Here is an 18744-nt window from a genome sequence, read left to right on the forward strand (position 1 = left end):
ATAAACGAGGAGAGTTTTCATTTCGTTGTAGGGGGAGCCTCAGAGCTACCAGGGGTCAGACTGGGTACCAGTGGCGCGAGCCAGGCCCCCTTAACCTCTCCTCTCTCGGCAGGCAGAAGCCACCAAGGACGGGAGATGTGTGCGAGGGACTGGGGGAAAGGGGTGTTGCAAGGGCTGTGTCACTGGGACAACCCAAGCTCCCAGGAGCCGGACAGTCCTGGGTTGGAATCCCAGCTTGGTCCTCACTAAGTGCGCGTCCTTCAGCAAGTCACGTATCTCCTCCTAACCTCGGTTTTCCCACCCGCAAAATGGGCACGACACTCCCTGCGTCCCCGGGTGCTGTGCGTTGCAGCGCTAACTCGGGCCTCGCCTAGGGCACTGCGCAAGGACTCTGCGCCCGCGGACACGTCCGGGGAAGGGGGGAGGGGGATCGGCCGCAGCCGCCCGGCTCTCAGCAGCCGGCGTCAGCGCCGAGGGGCGGGGCGCGCTTGGGGAGACGGCTGGAGCTGCGCCGGTGGCGGCTCGGCGCAAGCTCGCCGGCCCGGCCTCCGCCGCCCGCTGACTCGCATCCCCGCTTCCCTCCCGCCGCGTCCCCGCTCGAAGATGGCAACCGACGGGCTGCACGAGAACGAGACGCTGGCGTCGCTCAAGAGCGAGGCCGAGAGCCTCAAGGGCAAACTGGAGGAGGAGCGGGCCAAGCTGCACGACGTGGAGCGTGAGTGCGGGCCGGGGCGGGGCCGGGGTCTGCGCGCCTGGAGGCGGGCCCGGGAAAGGAGACGGGCTCCGGCTCCCGGGGGGGATAGGGGGAGAAGATGGAGCGGGGCGGCCCGGGCCCGGAGCCAGGCCCGCGCCATCGCCCTGGATGAGGGCCCCGGTGCCCGGGCGCCAAATGAGACGCGGGTAGCGGCCCGAGCCCCCGGACGCGCGGGTGGGGGACCCGAGACGGACGCTCGCGGGCTCCCGGCACCTCGCAGAGCCCCTGCTGGCTAGTGGAAGCCAGCCCGCCTCTGGGCGGGGGCGGCCCCTAGCCGCTGTCCTCCTGACGTTGGATCGTGGGACCAGTTACGGTCATCACCTGCCTGCCTGGAAGACGCAAGCTGATCTCATTCTTGCCCTTCCCCAGCGGAGCGGGGTGGGCGGGGCGGGGGTTGGTTGTCAGCAAGGGCAAGCAGCGAGCTCTTGTGGACGCGGCCTAGGGTAAACTCCCGGGTTTTTTGGTAAGCATTTTACTTACTCCATCACTGTTGTCTTTTCTCAGTTTTGCTTTTGCAAGGACCCAGACTGATATAAAAGCTCACTTTTCCAGTCCGAGAGTGGAGAGCCAGATGGGGGAAGGGAAGCAGAGGAGCTTACCAAATCCAAACATTTAGTTCCTCTAAGGCTGTTTAAGAAGCTTTTGGATGGATGAGGTGTCGTTAGCATAAAACAGCAGTAGCAGTCTTAAATAAACTTACATTATTGACCACGACCATAATTCAGAACCGGTCTGTGACTTTTGTGAGGGAACAGCTAAATAGCCAGGTTACATGACTCTTAGTGGGATCAGCTTCCCTTTACTCTGTGGGATGCTTTGTCCTCAGTAGTGCTTGGGCTCAGGCCAGGCTTGGGGAAGTGGCTTCATCTGCTTCCTTTTCAGCCCTGAGGGTGGCAGCTCCCCTTTGCTGAACAGGGCCTCCTCGTGCGTGTGTTCTCAGGCACACCTATACATTGTGATCCTGCTCTTTTGGCACCACCCCTCTACATTCACTTTGGAAAAGAAAGATGGGGTTTATGCTAGGTCCTTTAGCACCTGATTCCTTTCTTTGAAAAAAAAAAAATCACTTGATAGAAGCAGGTGACCTGAATTTCAAATGTGCTGTGCTTTTGTAGGAGGCAGGCTAAGCCCCTATATCATTTAGAAATGTATTCAGCTACAATTAGCTATAAACCCCAAATAAAGTAATTAAGCAAATTGGGAGTTATTTTTCTTAACAAGAGCAAGGGTAGGCGATTATCAGCTTTGGTTCAGCTGCCCGGTGTGCTATCAGGAACCCATGCTTCTTCTGTCTCCACTACCTCAGAGCACTGGCATTTGCCCCATGATTATAACTGCCACAGCGCCCAGCATCACCTCCGTATCCAGGGCTGGAAGAAGGGGGAATGTGGGCACCAGCTTCTGTTTCTCCTTCTTTTCAGGAAGGCAAAAGTTTTTTCACAAACCTCCTTTCTCCCCAACAGATTTCTGTTTGCACTTCATTGGCCAGAACTAGGTCACATGGCTACAAGCAAGGGAGGCTGAGAAAGGGAGAAGTGAGCTGAGTACGCTGCCATCCCCAAACAAAGTTGGGTTCTGTTATCAGAGAAGTAGGGAATGGATAATGGGTCTGCCCCATTTCCCTTTGCAAATTCCTACACTCTGCAGGTGATAGTGACGATGCTGCAAGCATGGTGTTAGTGCCTCGGAGGTAGGTCGTCTGATTTCTCCATTTTACAGACGAGGAAACTGAGGCACAGAGAGGTGAAAGGACTTGCCGAAAGATCCCAGCTAGTAAGTAGTGGACCCAGGATTCCAGCCCAGCCAGTCAGAGCTCCAGCCCATCCTCACTTCAGCTTTTTTGCCAAACGTCTTAGTGCTCAGCGCAGAGGGCATTCTCCAGAAACGCTCTGGAGAGTAAAGGCTGCCCACTGGGATATTTTTCAGGCTTTTCTGTGAATCTGGTAAATTGCCTAAGGCAGAGCGATGGTCAAGATGCAGCTTTTCAACAGGGAACCTCTGTCCTGCCAAGAATGCAGTGCTCTCAGAGGTCGGGGCCAAATTTTGGACCCACAGTGGAAGGATTTATCCCCACCTGCATATGTTAGAATTTTTGAGTAGAAAAGACCAGAAGCCATGTGGTCAGGGTCCCCTTTATTCCCTCTGTATCTTCCGGACCACTTCTCTTCCACTCTCATGTAAAACCCTTGTTCCTTTGAGTCTCCGAGCATTCAACTGATCTCCTCCTCCATGCTGCTGTCTCCTGACCCCCCAGCCAGGCTCCCTCCGTTTTTGAGGACTATGGCACATGGCTCAAGCCTTCCTTTTGACCCTAAGCCCTGTCTTATCCCTGGTGTCTTCAGGATCCACAAGGGTGAACAGGAGAGTCACTCCGTCACAGCCCCCCGGGGTCTTGTAAGCACTCAGCACTGCTTCTCCTTTTGTGACCGCAGTCTCTCCCACAGAGATCTCCATGATCCCTGGGCTCTTCTCTCTTCCAGTCTCTCAGCCTCTTTCTGAGCATGTGCGTTTTTGCATTTTGGTGATGTTAAATCATAGGTTGCCCTGTAGCCCCTACCCTGGTCGGGGAAAGGTCTTTAGGCCGTAGCCAAGGTGACCAAGTCATCCTGGTGCACCTGAGACTCTTGGTTTTAAAATGGAAAGCCTTGCATACTGGGAAGCCTTCAGTCCTGGGCAAACCAGGACAGTTGTTCAGCCTTCTGTTAGCTCTGACTTGCCCAAATTCTTGCTGTAAAAAACTCAACACAACAAAACTACAGAGCATAAACTTGGAGGAAAGAGAACTTAACTGAACTTCAGACTCTCAGTTCTTCAGCTCCCATCCCTTTGACCCTCAAACCAGCATCCATTTTGTTGGACCCTCATTCCCAAGTCAGACCCTGGGCCAACTTTAACTACAGGAAGTGGCCTTTATGGGTGACCTAAGGGGAAGCCAGCCTACATCAAACTCCACAGCCCCAGGCCTCGGGCCCCTGCCCTGCCTTTCCCCTCACTCCTCCAGCATTTCCTGCTTCTCTCCACACGTTTTCCGTCATCGCCTTCTGCTTACCTTCTCCCATGGGTAGGTGCTCGCTCGGTGGATTCTCAGGCATTTTAGAACCGTGAGGTGGTAGCTTGTGTTAATTTCCTATCGCTCTTGTACAAATCTCCATAAACATAGTGTCTTAAAACAACATAAATTTATTCTCTTACAGTTCTGGAGATGAGAGATCTAAAATGGGTCGGAAGGGTTGCATTCCTTCTGAGGCTTTGTGGGAGAGTCCATTCCTTGCTATTCCCAGTTTCTAGAGGTTGCCTGCATGCCTTGGCTTGTGACCCCACCCCACTCCAACATCGTTTCTGTCATCACATCTCTTTCTTTGACTTTGATCCCCCTGCCTCCCTCTTATAAGGACCCTTGTAATTACTTACATTGGGCCCACCTGTATAATTCAGCATACTCTTCCCATCTCTAGATCCCTAACTTCATCACATCTTCAAAGCACCTTTTGTCACGTAAGGTAACATATTCACCTTCTGAGAATTAGGATGTGGACATCTTTGGGGGGCCTATCACGCAGCTCTTGAAACTAGAGGGGTCACCTGCTTCAGCCTCAGTTTTCGGGCACAAAAAATTTTCTTCCCCTCCCAACAACCCTCTCCCCTTTCCTTGGGGATGAAGTAGCAGCAGAGATCCAGGGAAGGGTTAAGGGATTTCCCAGAGGTTATGCAGCTGCTCTAAGGGCAAATGGGGAGTACAGCTCTCCTTCTCACCATGGTAGACGGTCTCTCAGAAGGCTGAGAGTCACATTAAAATGGAAAAAAAACAGAAACAAAAAACTAAATCTGTGTGTGTGTGTGTGTGAAGAGGTGTCAGTATTGAGTAAGAAAGAAAAAGGGCCCAACAGTGTGTATGATATAGTCTCATTAGCTTAAACAAGAGCTGCTTGTATATGCATTAAATTTGTGGCGGGAGACACAGGAAGCTTGTTATCTCTAGAGAGGGGAGTGGGGGGATGTAGAGGTACGTTTTACTTTATACACATGTGTGCATTTGTTGCTTTTATAATAAAAAATGAATACTGAAATGGGAGTCAAGATCCAGAGAAAAGGAGAGAGTTCAGTTTTAAAGAGTTCTTAACTTGAAATTAAAGAGACAAATGATCTGGAAGACAGGCTGAAAGCAGACAGCAGGAGGGAGGCCGTGTTCATTTTGGCCAACATACGTGGCAGCCTTGTGGGCCTGTTTGGGGATGACTTCATTCCGGTTCCCAGCTCCTTTGGGGAAGATTCTGTTATTATCTAGGAGCAGAGCAGCTCAAAAAAGATTTGTGTAATGTCTTAGGTTAAAAATCAGACGAAATATGGGAAACCACAGGATTTATCATCTGATGCTATTCCCTTTTCTTTGTGTTCTAAGTGTAACTTTGTGAACTTGTGGCTAGAGCCTTGGACTATTCTGTATTCTGACTTTACAGTGTAAGGAGAAATTTAGGAAAACCGTATTTCTGGATTAGTCTGAAGCAAATATGTTGATCCACTTTTTCCACGTTCTAAGGAAATACGCTGCGTGTACTGAGGCTTATAAAAGTGAGTTTCCCAGCAGAGTAATCTGCTTCCAGCTGCTCTTCCATGTGTGGCCTGTGGTGTCAGAAGGAGCAGAAAGCAAACTTGCCTTTCATTTCCCCGCCCCTTCCTCTTGCTAGAAAACTGTCATAATAAGCTAACGCCACTGTAGCAGATTCAGAAATACAGGAGAACAAGTCATCCATAACCCCACCACCCAGAGGTAGCCACTTTTAAGATTTTGATGTTTTCATGTTTGTGTGTGTATTTATAAGCTTACTTGGGACTTTATAGCTTAGGTTTTCATGTCTGCGTGTGTATTTATAAGCATACTTGGGATTGTAGTAGGTATAGTTTGAGTTTAGTTTTTTTTTTTGTATGAGTCTAGTTTTGATTTAACCCAATGGATTGAATCGCTCCTCATGTCATTTTACAGTTCTTTTTAATGTCAGTATTTAAAAATTATGATTTGGAAACATATAGTATTCCATCATAAAGGCTGTACCATAACTTAACCCTTCCAACTTTTAATTCAGGAATTCAGGCTTTTTTGTCTGTGGCTGATTTATGGTTTGGGGGTAATTCAAGAATCTCTGACAGAGTGAAATAAATCAGAAAGAGAAAAACAAATACCGTATGCTAACACATATATATGGAATCTAAAAGAAAAAAAAAGTGGTCATGAAGAACCTAGGGGAAGATGGGAATAAAGACGCAGACCTACTAGAGAATGGACTTGAGGATATGGGGAGGGGGAAGGGTAAGCTGGGACAAAGTGAGAGAATGGCATGGACATATATACACTACCAAAGGTAAGGTAGATAGCTAGTGGGAAGCAGCCGTATAGCACAGGGAGATCAGCTAGGTGCTTTGTGACCACCTAGAGGGGTGGGATAGGGAGGGTGGGAGGGAGGGAGACGCAAGAGGGAAGAGATATGGGAACATATGTATATGTATAACTGATTCACTTTGTTATAAAGCAGAAACTAACACACCATTGTAAAGCAATTATACTCTAATAAAGATGTTAAAAAAAAATCTCTAACACAAGTGAGGTAATGTGATTATAAATGTTTTCCTTCCATCCAGGTGGGTGAGGGTTTTGTATACATCCCACCCCATTCTACCTTGGGGTAGAATCAGACAGAATGAGTTTTTAAAAATTAGCTTTGGATAAGTTTTCTTCCTTGATTCCTTTGATCTTCTACCAAATTGTGGCCATCACAAGACTGTATGTTGGTGCAAAATTTAGTAAGTTATTCAGGATCATTTTTTAAAAATATTTATTTATTTTTGGCTGTGTTGGGTCTTCGTTTCTGTGTGAGGGCTTTCTCCAGTTGTGGCAAGTGGGGGCCACTCTTCATCGCGGTGCGCAGGCCTCTCACTATCGCGGCCTCTCTTGTTGCAGAGCACAGGCTCCAGACGCGCAGGATCAGTAGTTGTGGCCTACGGGCCTAGTTGCTCCGCGGCATGTGGGATCTTCCCAGACCAGGGCTCGAACCCGTGTCCCCTGCATTGGCAGGCAGATTCCCAACCACTGCGCCACCAGGGAAGCCCCCAAGATCATTTTTAAAAGAGTTCTGTTTTCGTATTTAAGACCTCTCATATGTCTTTGAACTTGTGTTCTGTATTTACAATCAATTTCACAATGTTCATTTTCAGGGAAATTTTAGAGCGTGTTCATGCTGGGGTCATTTTTTCACGGCCTTATGGAACAACAGGAATGACGCTGTTGCATAATTGCACTTTATGAAGTTACATGGCTTGAATTCTTGTGTATTGACCTCCACGTTCTACATTTTACTTTAGGTTCCTGTGTGCACTGATTATAAAATAAATAGCAAAACTATTCCCTGAAAGTTGAGAGGAAGCCACATCTTTTTCTTTTTTTTGTTTTTTTTTTTTTTACATCTTTATTGGAGTATAATTGCTTTACAATGGTGTGTTAGTTTCTGCTTTATAACAAAGTGAATCAGTTATACATATACATATGTTCCCATATCTCTTCCCTCTTGCGTCTCCCTCCCTCCCACCCTCCCTATCCCACCCCTCTAGGTGGTCACAAAGCACCGAGCTGGTCTCCCTGTGCTATGCGGCTGCTTCCCACTAGCTATCTCCCTTACGTTTGGTAGTGTATATATGTCCATGCCACTCTCTCACTTTGTCGCAGCTTACCCTTCCCCCTCCCCATATCCTCAAGTCCATTCTCTAGTAGGTCTGTGTCTTTATTCCTGTCTTACCCCTAGGTTCTTCATGACATTTTCTTTTTCTTAGATTCCATATATATGTGTTAGCATACGATATTTGTCTTTCTCTTTCTGACTTACTTCACTCTGTATAACAGACTCTAGGTCCATCCACCTCACTACAAGTAGCTCAATTTCGTTTCTTTTTATGGCTGAATAATACTCCATTGTATATATGTGCCACATCTTCTTTATCCATTCATCTCCAAAATTTACAAGCAGCTCACGCAGCTTAATATCAAAAAAACAAACAACCCAATCCAAAAATGGGCAGAAGACCTAAATAGACATTTCTCCAAAGAAGATATACAGACTGCTAACAAACACATGAAAGAATGCTCAACATCACCCATCATTAGAGAAATGCAAATCAAAACTCCAGTGAGGTATCACCTCACACCGGTCAGAATGGCCATCATCAGAAAATCTAGAAACAATAAATGCTGGAGAGGGTGTGGAGAAAAGGGAACCCTCTTGCACTGTTGGTGAGAGTGTAAATTGATACAGCCACTGTGGAGAACAGTATGGAGGTTCCTTAAAAAACTACAAATAGAACTACCATATGACCCAGTAATCCCACTACTGGGCATATACCCTGGGAAGCCACATCTTGATGAAAAGTTCATCTTTGTCTGAAGCCAGTATTACAGGTCATTTCCAAGGCCCCATAGATAAACTCTTCACACCCTTGTTTTACAGAGGAGGGCACAGGCTCAGAGGACACATTTGTTTACCTCTAATTTATAAGTGTGCCCTCCTCTCAGGCCTCATTTTCCTTTCTGAGAAGTGACAGGGCTGGCGCCCTACGTCGGCCTGCACGCTTGCTGTTTGGACCTTGGGAGCCCCTGGGCTCGAGGTGTGCAGAGCAGAAGCGCCTCTGAACTCAGCAGCTCGCTCGACTGTTCACCAGCCTGGCTTTGCTCTGTCTAGTTTCTAGATTGGGCTTCTAGTAAGATTTTATCTATGAGAGAAAGTGGAAGCATGCAGGGGTAGGGAGCCTTGTGCAATTCAAATAGAAGTTTGAAAACAACTGCTCCATATGACTACCCGACCCCAGGCCCCGGGCAGGGAGGGTTCAGCCCTGCACACAGGACACCCCGCACAGGGTGCCTGGGAATGATGCTGGGCACTGCTTGTCGAGTTGCTAAGGTTGCTTTTGGCTCTAACTTGGCACCCCTCTCCCTGCCAGGTGGTGGCTGAGCCAGGTGAGGGTGGGTTTCTTGACTCTTGGTCTAAATGACCCATTGCTCTGGCTACATCAGGAAGTGGGAGGGATCCAAGGTTGGGGTGTCTTCTGGACCAGGAAGCCTTTGTCGCTGCCTCACCTAGTCCTTGATTTTCTAAAGAATCACAGCCACCTGCCCAGAGTTTACCCCACGATGGGAGGTGTTTATCTGTTCTTAGAGGCCCAAGTCTGTGTGTGCATAAGGTCCTTAGCCTCCCTGAGCCTGTTTTCTTTTTGGTAGAAATGGAGATAAAGCCTGTGACCTCAGACCACGTGTAAAGCTCTCAGCCCAGCACCTGTCATGCGGGAGACACACGGTAAATGATGGATAATGGCAATGGGCATTGAAAGCCTTCAAAAATGTGCTTTCTGTTTAACTCAGCAATGCCACAAATTGGAATTTATCTAAGGAGGTAATGCAATGCAAGGGTATCACAGTGGCCCTGGAGCAAAGTAAGTGTCCACTGGTTGGGGATTTTTAGTTAATGGTATATTCATAAGTGGAATGTTCTGCCGTCATTAAAAATGACAGGTAATTACATTTGACATTTCATGGCCCTTCCATTTCAGAAGCTCTCTTTCCTCCAGGTCATGTTGTTTCCAGTGTTTTGGTCCTCAGAGCCCTAGTCCCCACCTGTACATTTTTGATTCCTGGCCAGCCGAATATCGTTAAGCACTTTAATTTGCTTTCCCTGTTAAACCTCAGCACACCCCATGGATTAGGTCATGTCTTCCATTTTACTGAATAACGAACAAAAGTAAATGGTAAGAAACTAATTTCCTGCCTCCCCCTTCCCTACCCCAACTCCTATGCATCCTTCAAAGCCAGGTTCCTGTGACGTCTCCTCCAATGGCTGCACCTGCAGCATAGTCAGCCATGTTGCCCTCGGCTCCCCAACACCTCTGTTAGCTACCTTCTCACTACACTGCAGTGGTTACGTGTGTGCTGGCCTGTCCGTGCCCTGCAGACTGTGAGCCCAGTAAGAGCAGGAACTGTCTTCTCCTTTTCTGTACCCAAGCATTTGGCGCATAGTAGGGAAACATCATTCAAGCAGTAGACAGTTACTAGCCTATATTTCCAGCTCTATCCCTCTTCTTGAGTTCCAGCCATGGCTTTCAGTTTCCAGCAACTACCCTACCTGCACATCATTCATAAGAAAGAGCACTTACCATCTTAATTCCCAACCAGCTCCTTTATTTCTTCTTTTTAAAATTTTATTGGAGTAGAGTTGATGTACAATGTTGTGTTAGTTTCAGGTGTACAGCAAAATGATTCAGTTATACATATACATATATTCATTCTTTTTCAGATTCTTTTCTCATATAGGTTATCACAGAATGTTGAGTAGAGTTCCCTGTGCTCTACAGTAGGTCCTTGTTGGTTATCTGTCTTATATATAGTAGTGTGTGTATGTTCATCCCAAGCTCCTGATTTATCCCTCCCCACCACGTTTCCCCTTTGGTAACCATAAGTTTGTTTTCAATATCTGTAAGTCTGTTTCTGTTTTGTAAATAGGTTCATTTGTATCATTTTTCAAAATTAGATTCCACATATGAGTGATAGCATATGATATTTGCCTTTTTCTGGCTTACTTCACTCAGTATGACAATCTCTAGGTCCATCCATGTTGCTGCAAATGGCATTATTTCATTCTTCTTTATGGCTGAGTAGTATTCTATTGTATATATGTACCACATCTTTATCCATTCCTCTGTCAGTGGACATTTAGGTTGTTTCCATGTCTTGGCTATTGTAAATGGTGCTGCAGTGCACGTATGGGTGCTGGGTGCACATATCTTTTTGAATTATGGCTTTCTCCCCAACCAGCTCCTTTCTGAATTGTCCGTTGGGGTTTGAGGCATCGCTGTGTTCTCAACCACAGACTCTGGAATCCTCCCCTTATCTGCCCCATTTCCCCGCCCCACCCTCCCATCCAAGAAGCTGCCTTTCTGAACCTTCTCAGAGCTGCCCCGCCTCCACCTTTAGTGGGTATAACTCACACCTGGGGAGCATGTGGAAATGCAGCATCCTGGCTCCATCCCATGGATTCAGACTCCTTGGATCAGGAAACGAGTGAGGCTCCCACTGCCAGTGCTAGCAAGTTTGCACTGATAAATTTAGGAGTTGGTTGGCAGCTGAAGCAGAGATGATGGATGAGGGGTAGAGAGAGGTACAGAAAACGAAGGGAAAGGGGCTGAAAAGTTAGGTTAGCCCACCAAAACCTGCTGCCTAGGATTGCTGCAGTTGACTGAAATTTAGTAATCACTGAGCATTCCCTTTATCCTTTCAATAAATATTTACTGGGTACCCACTGTGTGGGTACCCCATGAGGGAAGCGAGGGGGCAGGAAGGTGAGCGGAGGCTCACGGTTGCACAGCTGGTGTGTGACTGCACAGGACTGTGACCCGGAGCCCGGGCTCCTGACCGCTCTGTTGCAGTGAATGCTCCAAGGAGGTCCAACAAGACAGCACTCCATCCTCCTGCCACTTACCTTCTAGTGGAATTTCTTAACAGGCTGTCATTCTATTCTAGTAAGTTGTTATTATAGAAACCAGCTAGCCGTGTTCATCATTTCTTTCTTTAAAAAAGAAAAAGTTAAATCCTGAAGGCATGGTTCATCAGCAGGCAAAGGAGAGAAGCCACATCTGTCCGGAACCAAGCTCCCACAAATGAGTTACAGAGCATGTTCCACTCGTTCCCAGTTTTTTGGTTTTTGTTTTTACTTTCTGGTGTTCAAAGTTTTTAAAAAAGTCTCTAATTCAGCAGATGTGAGATTTGGCAGATAGAAACAGGATAGAGTAGGTTGGGAGTGAATCTATATATGGGAAGAGAAAATGCAGTGAGAAAAAATAATTAATAGTTGGGATGTGTTCAAATTCATGCTTTGCAGGGAGGCCCTGTTTTGGTTGGTGAGTCATCTGTTTTTTTTTTTTTTTTTTTGGTAAGAGTGACATTAAATGGCTATGATTGTCCTAATGCTGAACTGGGGGAAGCAGCACTAATATTGGTATGAAGTTTCAAAGTAAAATACTAATTAGAATATGCTCACAGCTCTGAGCTGGTATAGGCTTGTGTAAAAGGCCTATAAGAAATTAGAAACATTCAGTCTGTTTTTAAATCGCATTCAATACGTTTTTGTGAAGAATGTTTCCATAAAAGACTAACGTGCTGTTGGTGGCAGTAAAGAATGCGGTGTCTTCGCAGAAGCGATGGCATCATAATTGCACACTCGTGTAGCACTTTATAAAGTTTAGCAAGTACTTTTTAACAGCGTGGGTTTTCACAGAGACTTTTAACCTGTTCGCTCATATTTATTTCATCACAAAGAAATGGGGCAACTATAAGAAACCAAGCCTTCTTGGAGAAATAAATGTCTGCTTCCAGGGCTAGGGCAGGGAGGGAACATGAGCCCGCAAGAAGATGTGCTCCGAGGATGATGGGGACGTGTCGGAAGTTCTCGACACTGAGCAAATCAGGGATGAGTTGGGCATCAAAATAAATAGTAGTAAAGGATTATAACTTCTTGAATAAAATGAGAATCCATGAGTCCCTACTAAGGTAAACGAATGAATAAATACATTGGGGAAGAAGGAACACTCCTCTTTATATTAGGAAGTCAACTAAAAAATGCAGAAGGAATGATGGAATTGGAAAAGTCACCACTTACCAACCATCAAAATAATTGGTTCAGGCAAGAATCATGAATGGATGTTAAAAGTAGGGTATTCAAGTTTGAGGAGTATTGTGACGTTTATATACTCTCAGAGTACATCCCCACAAAGTACTTTTTCATGACAAAAGGCAAAATGGTAACTGTACAGTGGAGAACCCTGGCAGACGCCACCTTGACCAAATGATCCGAGTAAACATTGCTGGTGATGGGACTAGCGGGCTGCCTCCTGACGGGACAGGTGTTCGGGGCAGGACCTCAGCGCTAGTCTGTGGTGTCCCTGCCAAACGTGCATTACCCAAAGCTAATCTTGAGGAAACATCAGACAAGCCCAGGTTGGGGAAAAAAATAACTAGAGATGAAGGAAAGCGACCAGTGACTGCAACACGTGATCTTAGGTTTTCTTTTGCTGTAAAGATATTGTTGGGACAAAGGAGAGCATCTCAATAAGGTCTATAGATTAGACATCGTATTGTTTCAGTGTCAGTTCTCTGACTTTGATAGTTGTACTGTGGTTATGCAAGAGAGTTCCTTGTTTTCAGGAAATACACACTGAAGTATTTAAAGAGAAGGAAGGGAAGAGGGGAGGGAAGAAGGAAGGAAGGATTTCCTGAGAAGGGGCACTGTTGTCACAAGGGTTAAAGCACAGAGTCAGCCCCTCAGCCCAGGCTTCAAGTGAGGGAGGTGGGCACTTCCCCAGTGAGTGCCAGCAGCTCCCTGGGAAGGCCAGAGCCGGAGCCTTGCCTCTCTCTACGCGTGGTGTTCTGTCTATACCAAGACACCACACCTTTCCTGGGGCTGTCCCCTGGCCTAGAATGCCCCCTTCTCTCCTCCCCACCTGCCCAGAAAAAGGCCCAGCTGAAAGATTTAGAGGAAGGAGAAGCAGAGGTGGGGTTAGGAGCCCGGCGCAGCCTCCAACCTGAAAGGGAGTGGCACCGCACAAGGGGACAGAAGCCACATGACCCCCACCTCAGTTTCCTCACCTCCACAATGACGGCATGGACTGGATGGTTTCTGGGGCCCTTTCTGCTACTTTGCGTGAATTTGTCTCCCTCTGACAGCCTCTCCAAAAGCCCCCCAAAAGCTCTCCTTTGGCCTCAGGAAAGAGGCTGTGTTCCCAGCCCCTGAGAGATTGATTTTTGGAGTGCCTTCCTGAGGTATGTACCTTCTGCAGATCATGTGTTCAGACTTGTGCAATGTTGCGTTGATCTCTGCCCGCCCTGTGAGTTTTCAGTAAATCCACAGTGTACTGTTTGGAGGGTCAGTCAATTTGCTCTTTCCTGCAGCACGTGGATTGGGCAATTACCATGTCCCAGACCCGTGCCCGGCATGGGGGGGACCAGTGAGGAAACACAGGGCCTGCTGTTGAGCAGATGGTGCACGTCCTGGCACCTGATAGGACGGTTTCTGTAAAGCCACTTGTCCCTGTGACTGGAAAGTAGTAGGTAAAAGAACCAGAAGCCCCCACTTTGCTCCTGGTCAGTTGTATGAACTCGTATCAGCTGGATAACCTCTGTAAGCCTCAGTCTCTTCACCCATTCAAAGGGAATAGCGATCTCACTCCACTGCCTACCTGCCCGCCTTGCAGAGCTGTGGCCCTTCAGTGGGAGAGTTCTATGCAGAGCTTTGCAAATATGAGGCAGTCCTGTCCTTTTTCCCCTCAACGTACGTATATGGAAGTGCTTTGAAAAACAGGGTCATTTTTTATTGAAGTATAGTTGATGCACAATATTATATAAGTTATAAATGTAGGGTCTTAAACACAGAGAGAATGACAGCGTGTCTCTACCTTCTCCTGAGCTTGAAAGAGACAGCATTGCGAGGGCAATAGGGTAAAGCGCAGGAGAATGAAGCACCGATGGCTTCCCTGTGCCAACTTGTGGCTCAGACCTGGTCCTTGGTCACGGGATTGAGTGTGTCTTGTCCTTGCAGTGCACCAAGTGGCCGAGCGCGTGGAGGCCCTGGGGCAGTTTGTCATGAAGACCAGAAGGACCCTCAAAGGCCACGGGAACAAGGTTCTGTGCATGGACTGGTGCAAGGATAAGAGGAGGATTGTGAGCTCCTCGCAGGTACGTCACACCTGTCAGGTGATGGTGGGCACATTTCTGATTGTAAGCTGAAGGGAAAGAGCCGTCCTTTTCAAAAGACCCTCTCCGAATGCTATGTCTCTGCCTGTTCGCCAAAGGACACGAGTTACCCCGGTAAGAATTCTCTGGCATACTTGAAAACTTCACTAATTTGGGTAGATTTGAAATTAGTAATAACTGAAATATTATAAACTCTATTTTACAAACCATTCAAAAATTTTCTTCCTGAGTATATTTCAAGGTCTTATTTGTAAGTGAAACCATTTTTAAATTAGGGGGTTTTTTCCTCCAAGTTGAGGGCGTAAGTGGTTGAAGTGCCATTGTGGCTTCTTTCAGTTTAAGAGTTTAGCGGTTTTTATGCCTTAAAGAACAAATTTAAACTATGTATTTTGTGAAGTATACTTCTTTCATTCATTTTATATAGCTGACATGGTTTATTTTTACATCTTATGTATTAGTTATTAAACTGCTGCATAACAAATTACCCCCAAGTTTAACAACTTACACAGTGAATATTTCGTATCTTACATGGTTTCTGAGAGTGAGGAATCAGGAGCAGCTCAGCCGGATAGTTCTGGCTCAGGGTGTCTCACAGGGTTGCAGTCAAGATGTTGGTCAGGGATGCAGTCATTAGACAGTTTGGCTAAGGCAGAAGCTCACTTCCAAAATGGCTCACTCACATGGCTCTTGGCTGAAGGCCTTAGCTCCTCACCATGTGGACCTTTCCATCGGGCTGCTCACGACATGGTGGCTGGCCTCCACCAGAGCAGGAGAGGGAGACAAAGGCAGAAGCCGTGCTGTCTTTGATGACCTGGCCTCAGAAGTGACATTCCTTCCGTTCTGCATTCCACTGGTCACACAGACCAACACCGATATAATGACGGAGGGGCCTGGACAAGGACATGTCTTTCAGGAGGCTAGCTACTACTGCTTAGTGCTTCTTATGTCTATTTTGATGTTACATTCGTTGAACATAAAACCATAAACTGAAGTCATATATTTTTATGGCCAGTTTACCGCCCCCCCGACCCCTGCCTCTGCCTTTAGTCCAGCTTTTTCAAAGGAAAATTTGGTTTTTATTTATAACCCTTTTAAGTATCAAAACTGTAAATATTTTAAATAATCCGTGAGTTCTAATATCTCTGTCGGTACTATGTTTGATAGGACAGGTGTTATTAATCTCCTGTATTACCTACAAATCTAGTATATCACGTTGCACTTGCTTTTTAAATGTTCATAAAAAATTTAATGTATCAGTTATGTATTTAACTGGAAAAAAGAAAAGGTTTTTACCCCTACCACCCTGTTACAATCATTATTATCTTAGAGCACCTCTTTCTAGACTTTTTTCCAAAGGCTCCTTTTTACAAAGTGGTTGTTGAGATGTACATGTTGCCACCTAGCCTTTTAGACTTTTTTTTTAATCCTTAAAAGGATGCCATATGTTGGACTTTCTGTCGCTCGTGTACCACTCTTACTAGAGAGGGTGGGAGAGGAGGAGGGATGCTTCAGCGCTGCTGACTGACTCCATCCATCCACCTCTACTGCAGAGGGAGTCGGAGAGTGGGTGGGGGAAGGGAGGAAGGTGGGAAACAGCAGAAGGGCTCTGGAACAGGCTTTGAGTGACTCAGAGCAGCCTTTCTCCCTTAAAAGGCAGGAAATTCATCTGCCTGACTGAGTGGGTTGGGGTTTGGGGTGGAGGCACAGTCTCTCCAGGTACGTAGGCCCCTGCTGTCTGTGCTCACGGAGGGACCACATTTAGTTATGAGACTGCTTTTAGCGTCTTGGTTGCCTTTCTCTCTCCAGAGCGCACAGTAGGTGGGCGGTGGAGCCAGGCAGGCGGGCTGTGCGGTGGAGGAAGCCTCTGAAGGGAATGCTGACTTGGGTGATACACTGAGTCTCTACCCCCCGCCCCACCGCAGCCCTCTGCTCTGTTATCTAATTCACCCACACAGCATGTATGGGCGTTTAGTCAGAAAAATTAGAAGCACAAATGTGCTTAGGAGTCTTAAAAGGCCCCAAACCGCCGACTTTGCCTTTGATCACGGCCTCTCAGCCCCACACAGCGTGAATATGGAAATCCTCCATCAGATCAAGTGAAGCAAGCAGCTGTGTCATTTTCATTACTCAGACCTTGCTGGTGCCCCTAAGTGGCATTCACCTCACTGACCAGATCTGGCTCCAAATGGCTTGAGTGATTAAAAAAAATCAAGCCTGCAGTAGAGGCTGCAGATTCTCCATCCCTGAGGATGTGGGGGGGACCCATGTGCTGAAGGAGGTCGGCTCAGCCGTCCTCCTCCACTGCCAGCGGGAGCCTGGGGGCCCAGACAACCCTTACACCACGTTCTGGGTAGACGACTGCACTGCAGTGACCGGGGCTTACGTGGGTTTATCTCTGATGGGTTTGCATTACAAACAGATGGCATCATAGCCCCTCCCCACACTCCCTACTGGGGCTGCAGAACGATTGCAGTGAAAGTGGCCGTGTTGTCTGTGGCATCGCCCAGAGCTCACCCTCCACAGGGAGTGCTCTTTGTTTCCGGAACAGCTGCCCACGGGGGTCCCCACCATCATAGGTGTGAGTCCCATGTTGTTTTGCAGGGTGGGTGGGGGTGAGGCTGTGATGTCCCTGAGCACCTGGGGGAGTCAGACTGATGTCAGACCCACCCAGTCCCCCTCCACAGCTTCCACACAGGGAGTGGGGCAAAGAGTGGGGTGGGGCTCTTACACGGTCCTGCAGGGAACATGGACTCAGGCGAATGGTAGGGAGGACAGGCTGGGGAGGTGGGGTGGGGGGACCATTAGTTACTGTCAGGCATCTGAAGGTAATTTCAGCTTTACCTTATCCCTGTATAACTTACTGACATTCGGGGTACGATGGTGATGACAGTTTACCAACAATTTGTGCTTGGTTTATAATTGGCATAAAAGAAGTGTCTGAGTGTTGCTTTCTGTCATTGTATCTACACAAGGGATGCAAGGTTGAGAACTGAGACTTGCATCAGGCTGGAAAGTGCTGTCGCCACCCACTCCCATTTCTTCAAGGATGGGTTGGAGGGTCTTGATTGTCCAGATACTTGCTCTGGCTTTCCACTTGGCACTGCCCAGCTGGACTTGGCTTTCCATGAGGTTCTCAGCAGTTAACGTGTTGGGGCTTGTTGAGAATTTTTGAACTGTTCACTCTTTTTTGTTTTTCTTCAAGTGTAGTTGATGTACGATATTATATAAGTTACAGATGTACAGTATAGTGACTCACAAGCTTTAAGGGTTATGTACTCCATTTATAGTTATTATTAAATATTGGCTATATTCCCTGTGTTGTACACTATATCCTTGTAGCTTATGTTATACCTAACAATTTGTACCTCTTCATCCCCTACCCCTATACTGCCCCTCCCCGCTTCCATCTCCCCAGTGGTGACCTCTAGCTTGTTCAACTGTTTACTCATTTCCTTCCAGGATGGGAAGGTGATCGTGTGGGATTCCTTCACTACTAACAAGGTAAGGCATTGTCCCTGGTGGATTGAGGCACTTCAGAACCCCAGCCCTGTCCTCGTCCTCTCCAAGCACCCCACTACTGGTCTCCCTGCCCTTCAGGAGCCTATTTGGGGGTGCAAACCCCATGAAAGCCCTCCCGTGTTCGGATGGTTCAGCAGCCCACTGTAGCATTCATTGCTCTCTTGAGCCGAACACCTCGCCCAGAGAAGAGCATGCAGGGCGAACATAGAGGGTGCCGATACGGAAACAGGAAAGGGCATGGCCCCGAAACTTGTCACATTCACACGTGCTACTACTGCATTTAGGATTTTTCTTCTGGCTGATAATAAGAGGTACCCAACCCCCAGTTTCCTCTCCCCTCTCTGTCTTCGACTAGACTCCATAGCACGTGGACTTGAGCAAACAGTGGGTGGGGAGCTGAGACCTCAGTGGGATTAAACTGCTCTTCACAGGGATGCCGTGGAGTCTCAGCCGCTTGCAAGTCTGGCATAGGCATGTACTGCTCCAAGTGAGACCTAAGTTTAGACTTGTAATGCAACAGAAAGGCCAGAATCTATGTGTACGTGCGCTTGCACGCCTGCATCGTGTTGGCATTTGCAGTAACAAGTACTGTATATTAGATATGGACTCCAGTGTTTACTTAGAAAGAAAGTCTTCCTTTTCACTGTATAAAAAAGAAACCTATTATCTGTCTCAAATTGAACAGCGTCCTTATTCC

The 18744-nt window shown here is 47.3% G+C and overlaps 1 protein-coding gene across 3 annotated transcripts in view; it reads left to right on the forward strand.

Annotated features, from left to right (window-relative positions):
* Positions 1–475: 475 nt before the first annotated feature.
* GNB5 (G protein subunit beta 5) overlaps positions 476–18744 on the forward strand; it is a 44519-nt gene continuing 26250 nt past the window's right edge. The window contains exons 1-3 of one of the 3 annotated variants that reach the window (XM_032622238.1): positions 476–715; positions 14374–14510; positions 17988–18029. In XM_032622238.1, the coding sequence (XP_032478129.1) occupies positions 604–715; positions 14374–14510; positions 17988–18029 (291 nt within the window). In that variant the 5' untranslated portion in view covers positions 476–603. Of the gene's footprint in view, positions 716–799; positions 1218–14373; positions 14511–17987; positions 18030–18744 lie in introns of those variants that run through there. The other 2 variants (XM_032622239.1, XM_032622240.1) reach the window with 2 other exon arrangements.

This window comes from Phocoena sinus, chromosome 2 (assembly GCF_008692025.1).
Source record: "Phocoena sinus isolate mPhoSin1 chromosome 2, mPhoSin1.pri, whole genome shotgun sequence".
NCBI classification, from domain to species: Eukaryota; Metazoa; Chordata; class Mammalia; order Artiodactyla; family Phocoenidae; genus Phocoena; species Phocoena sinus.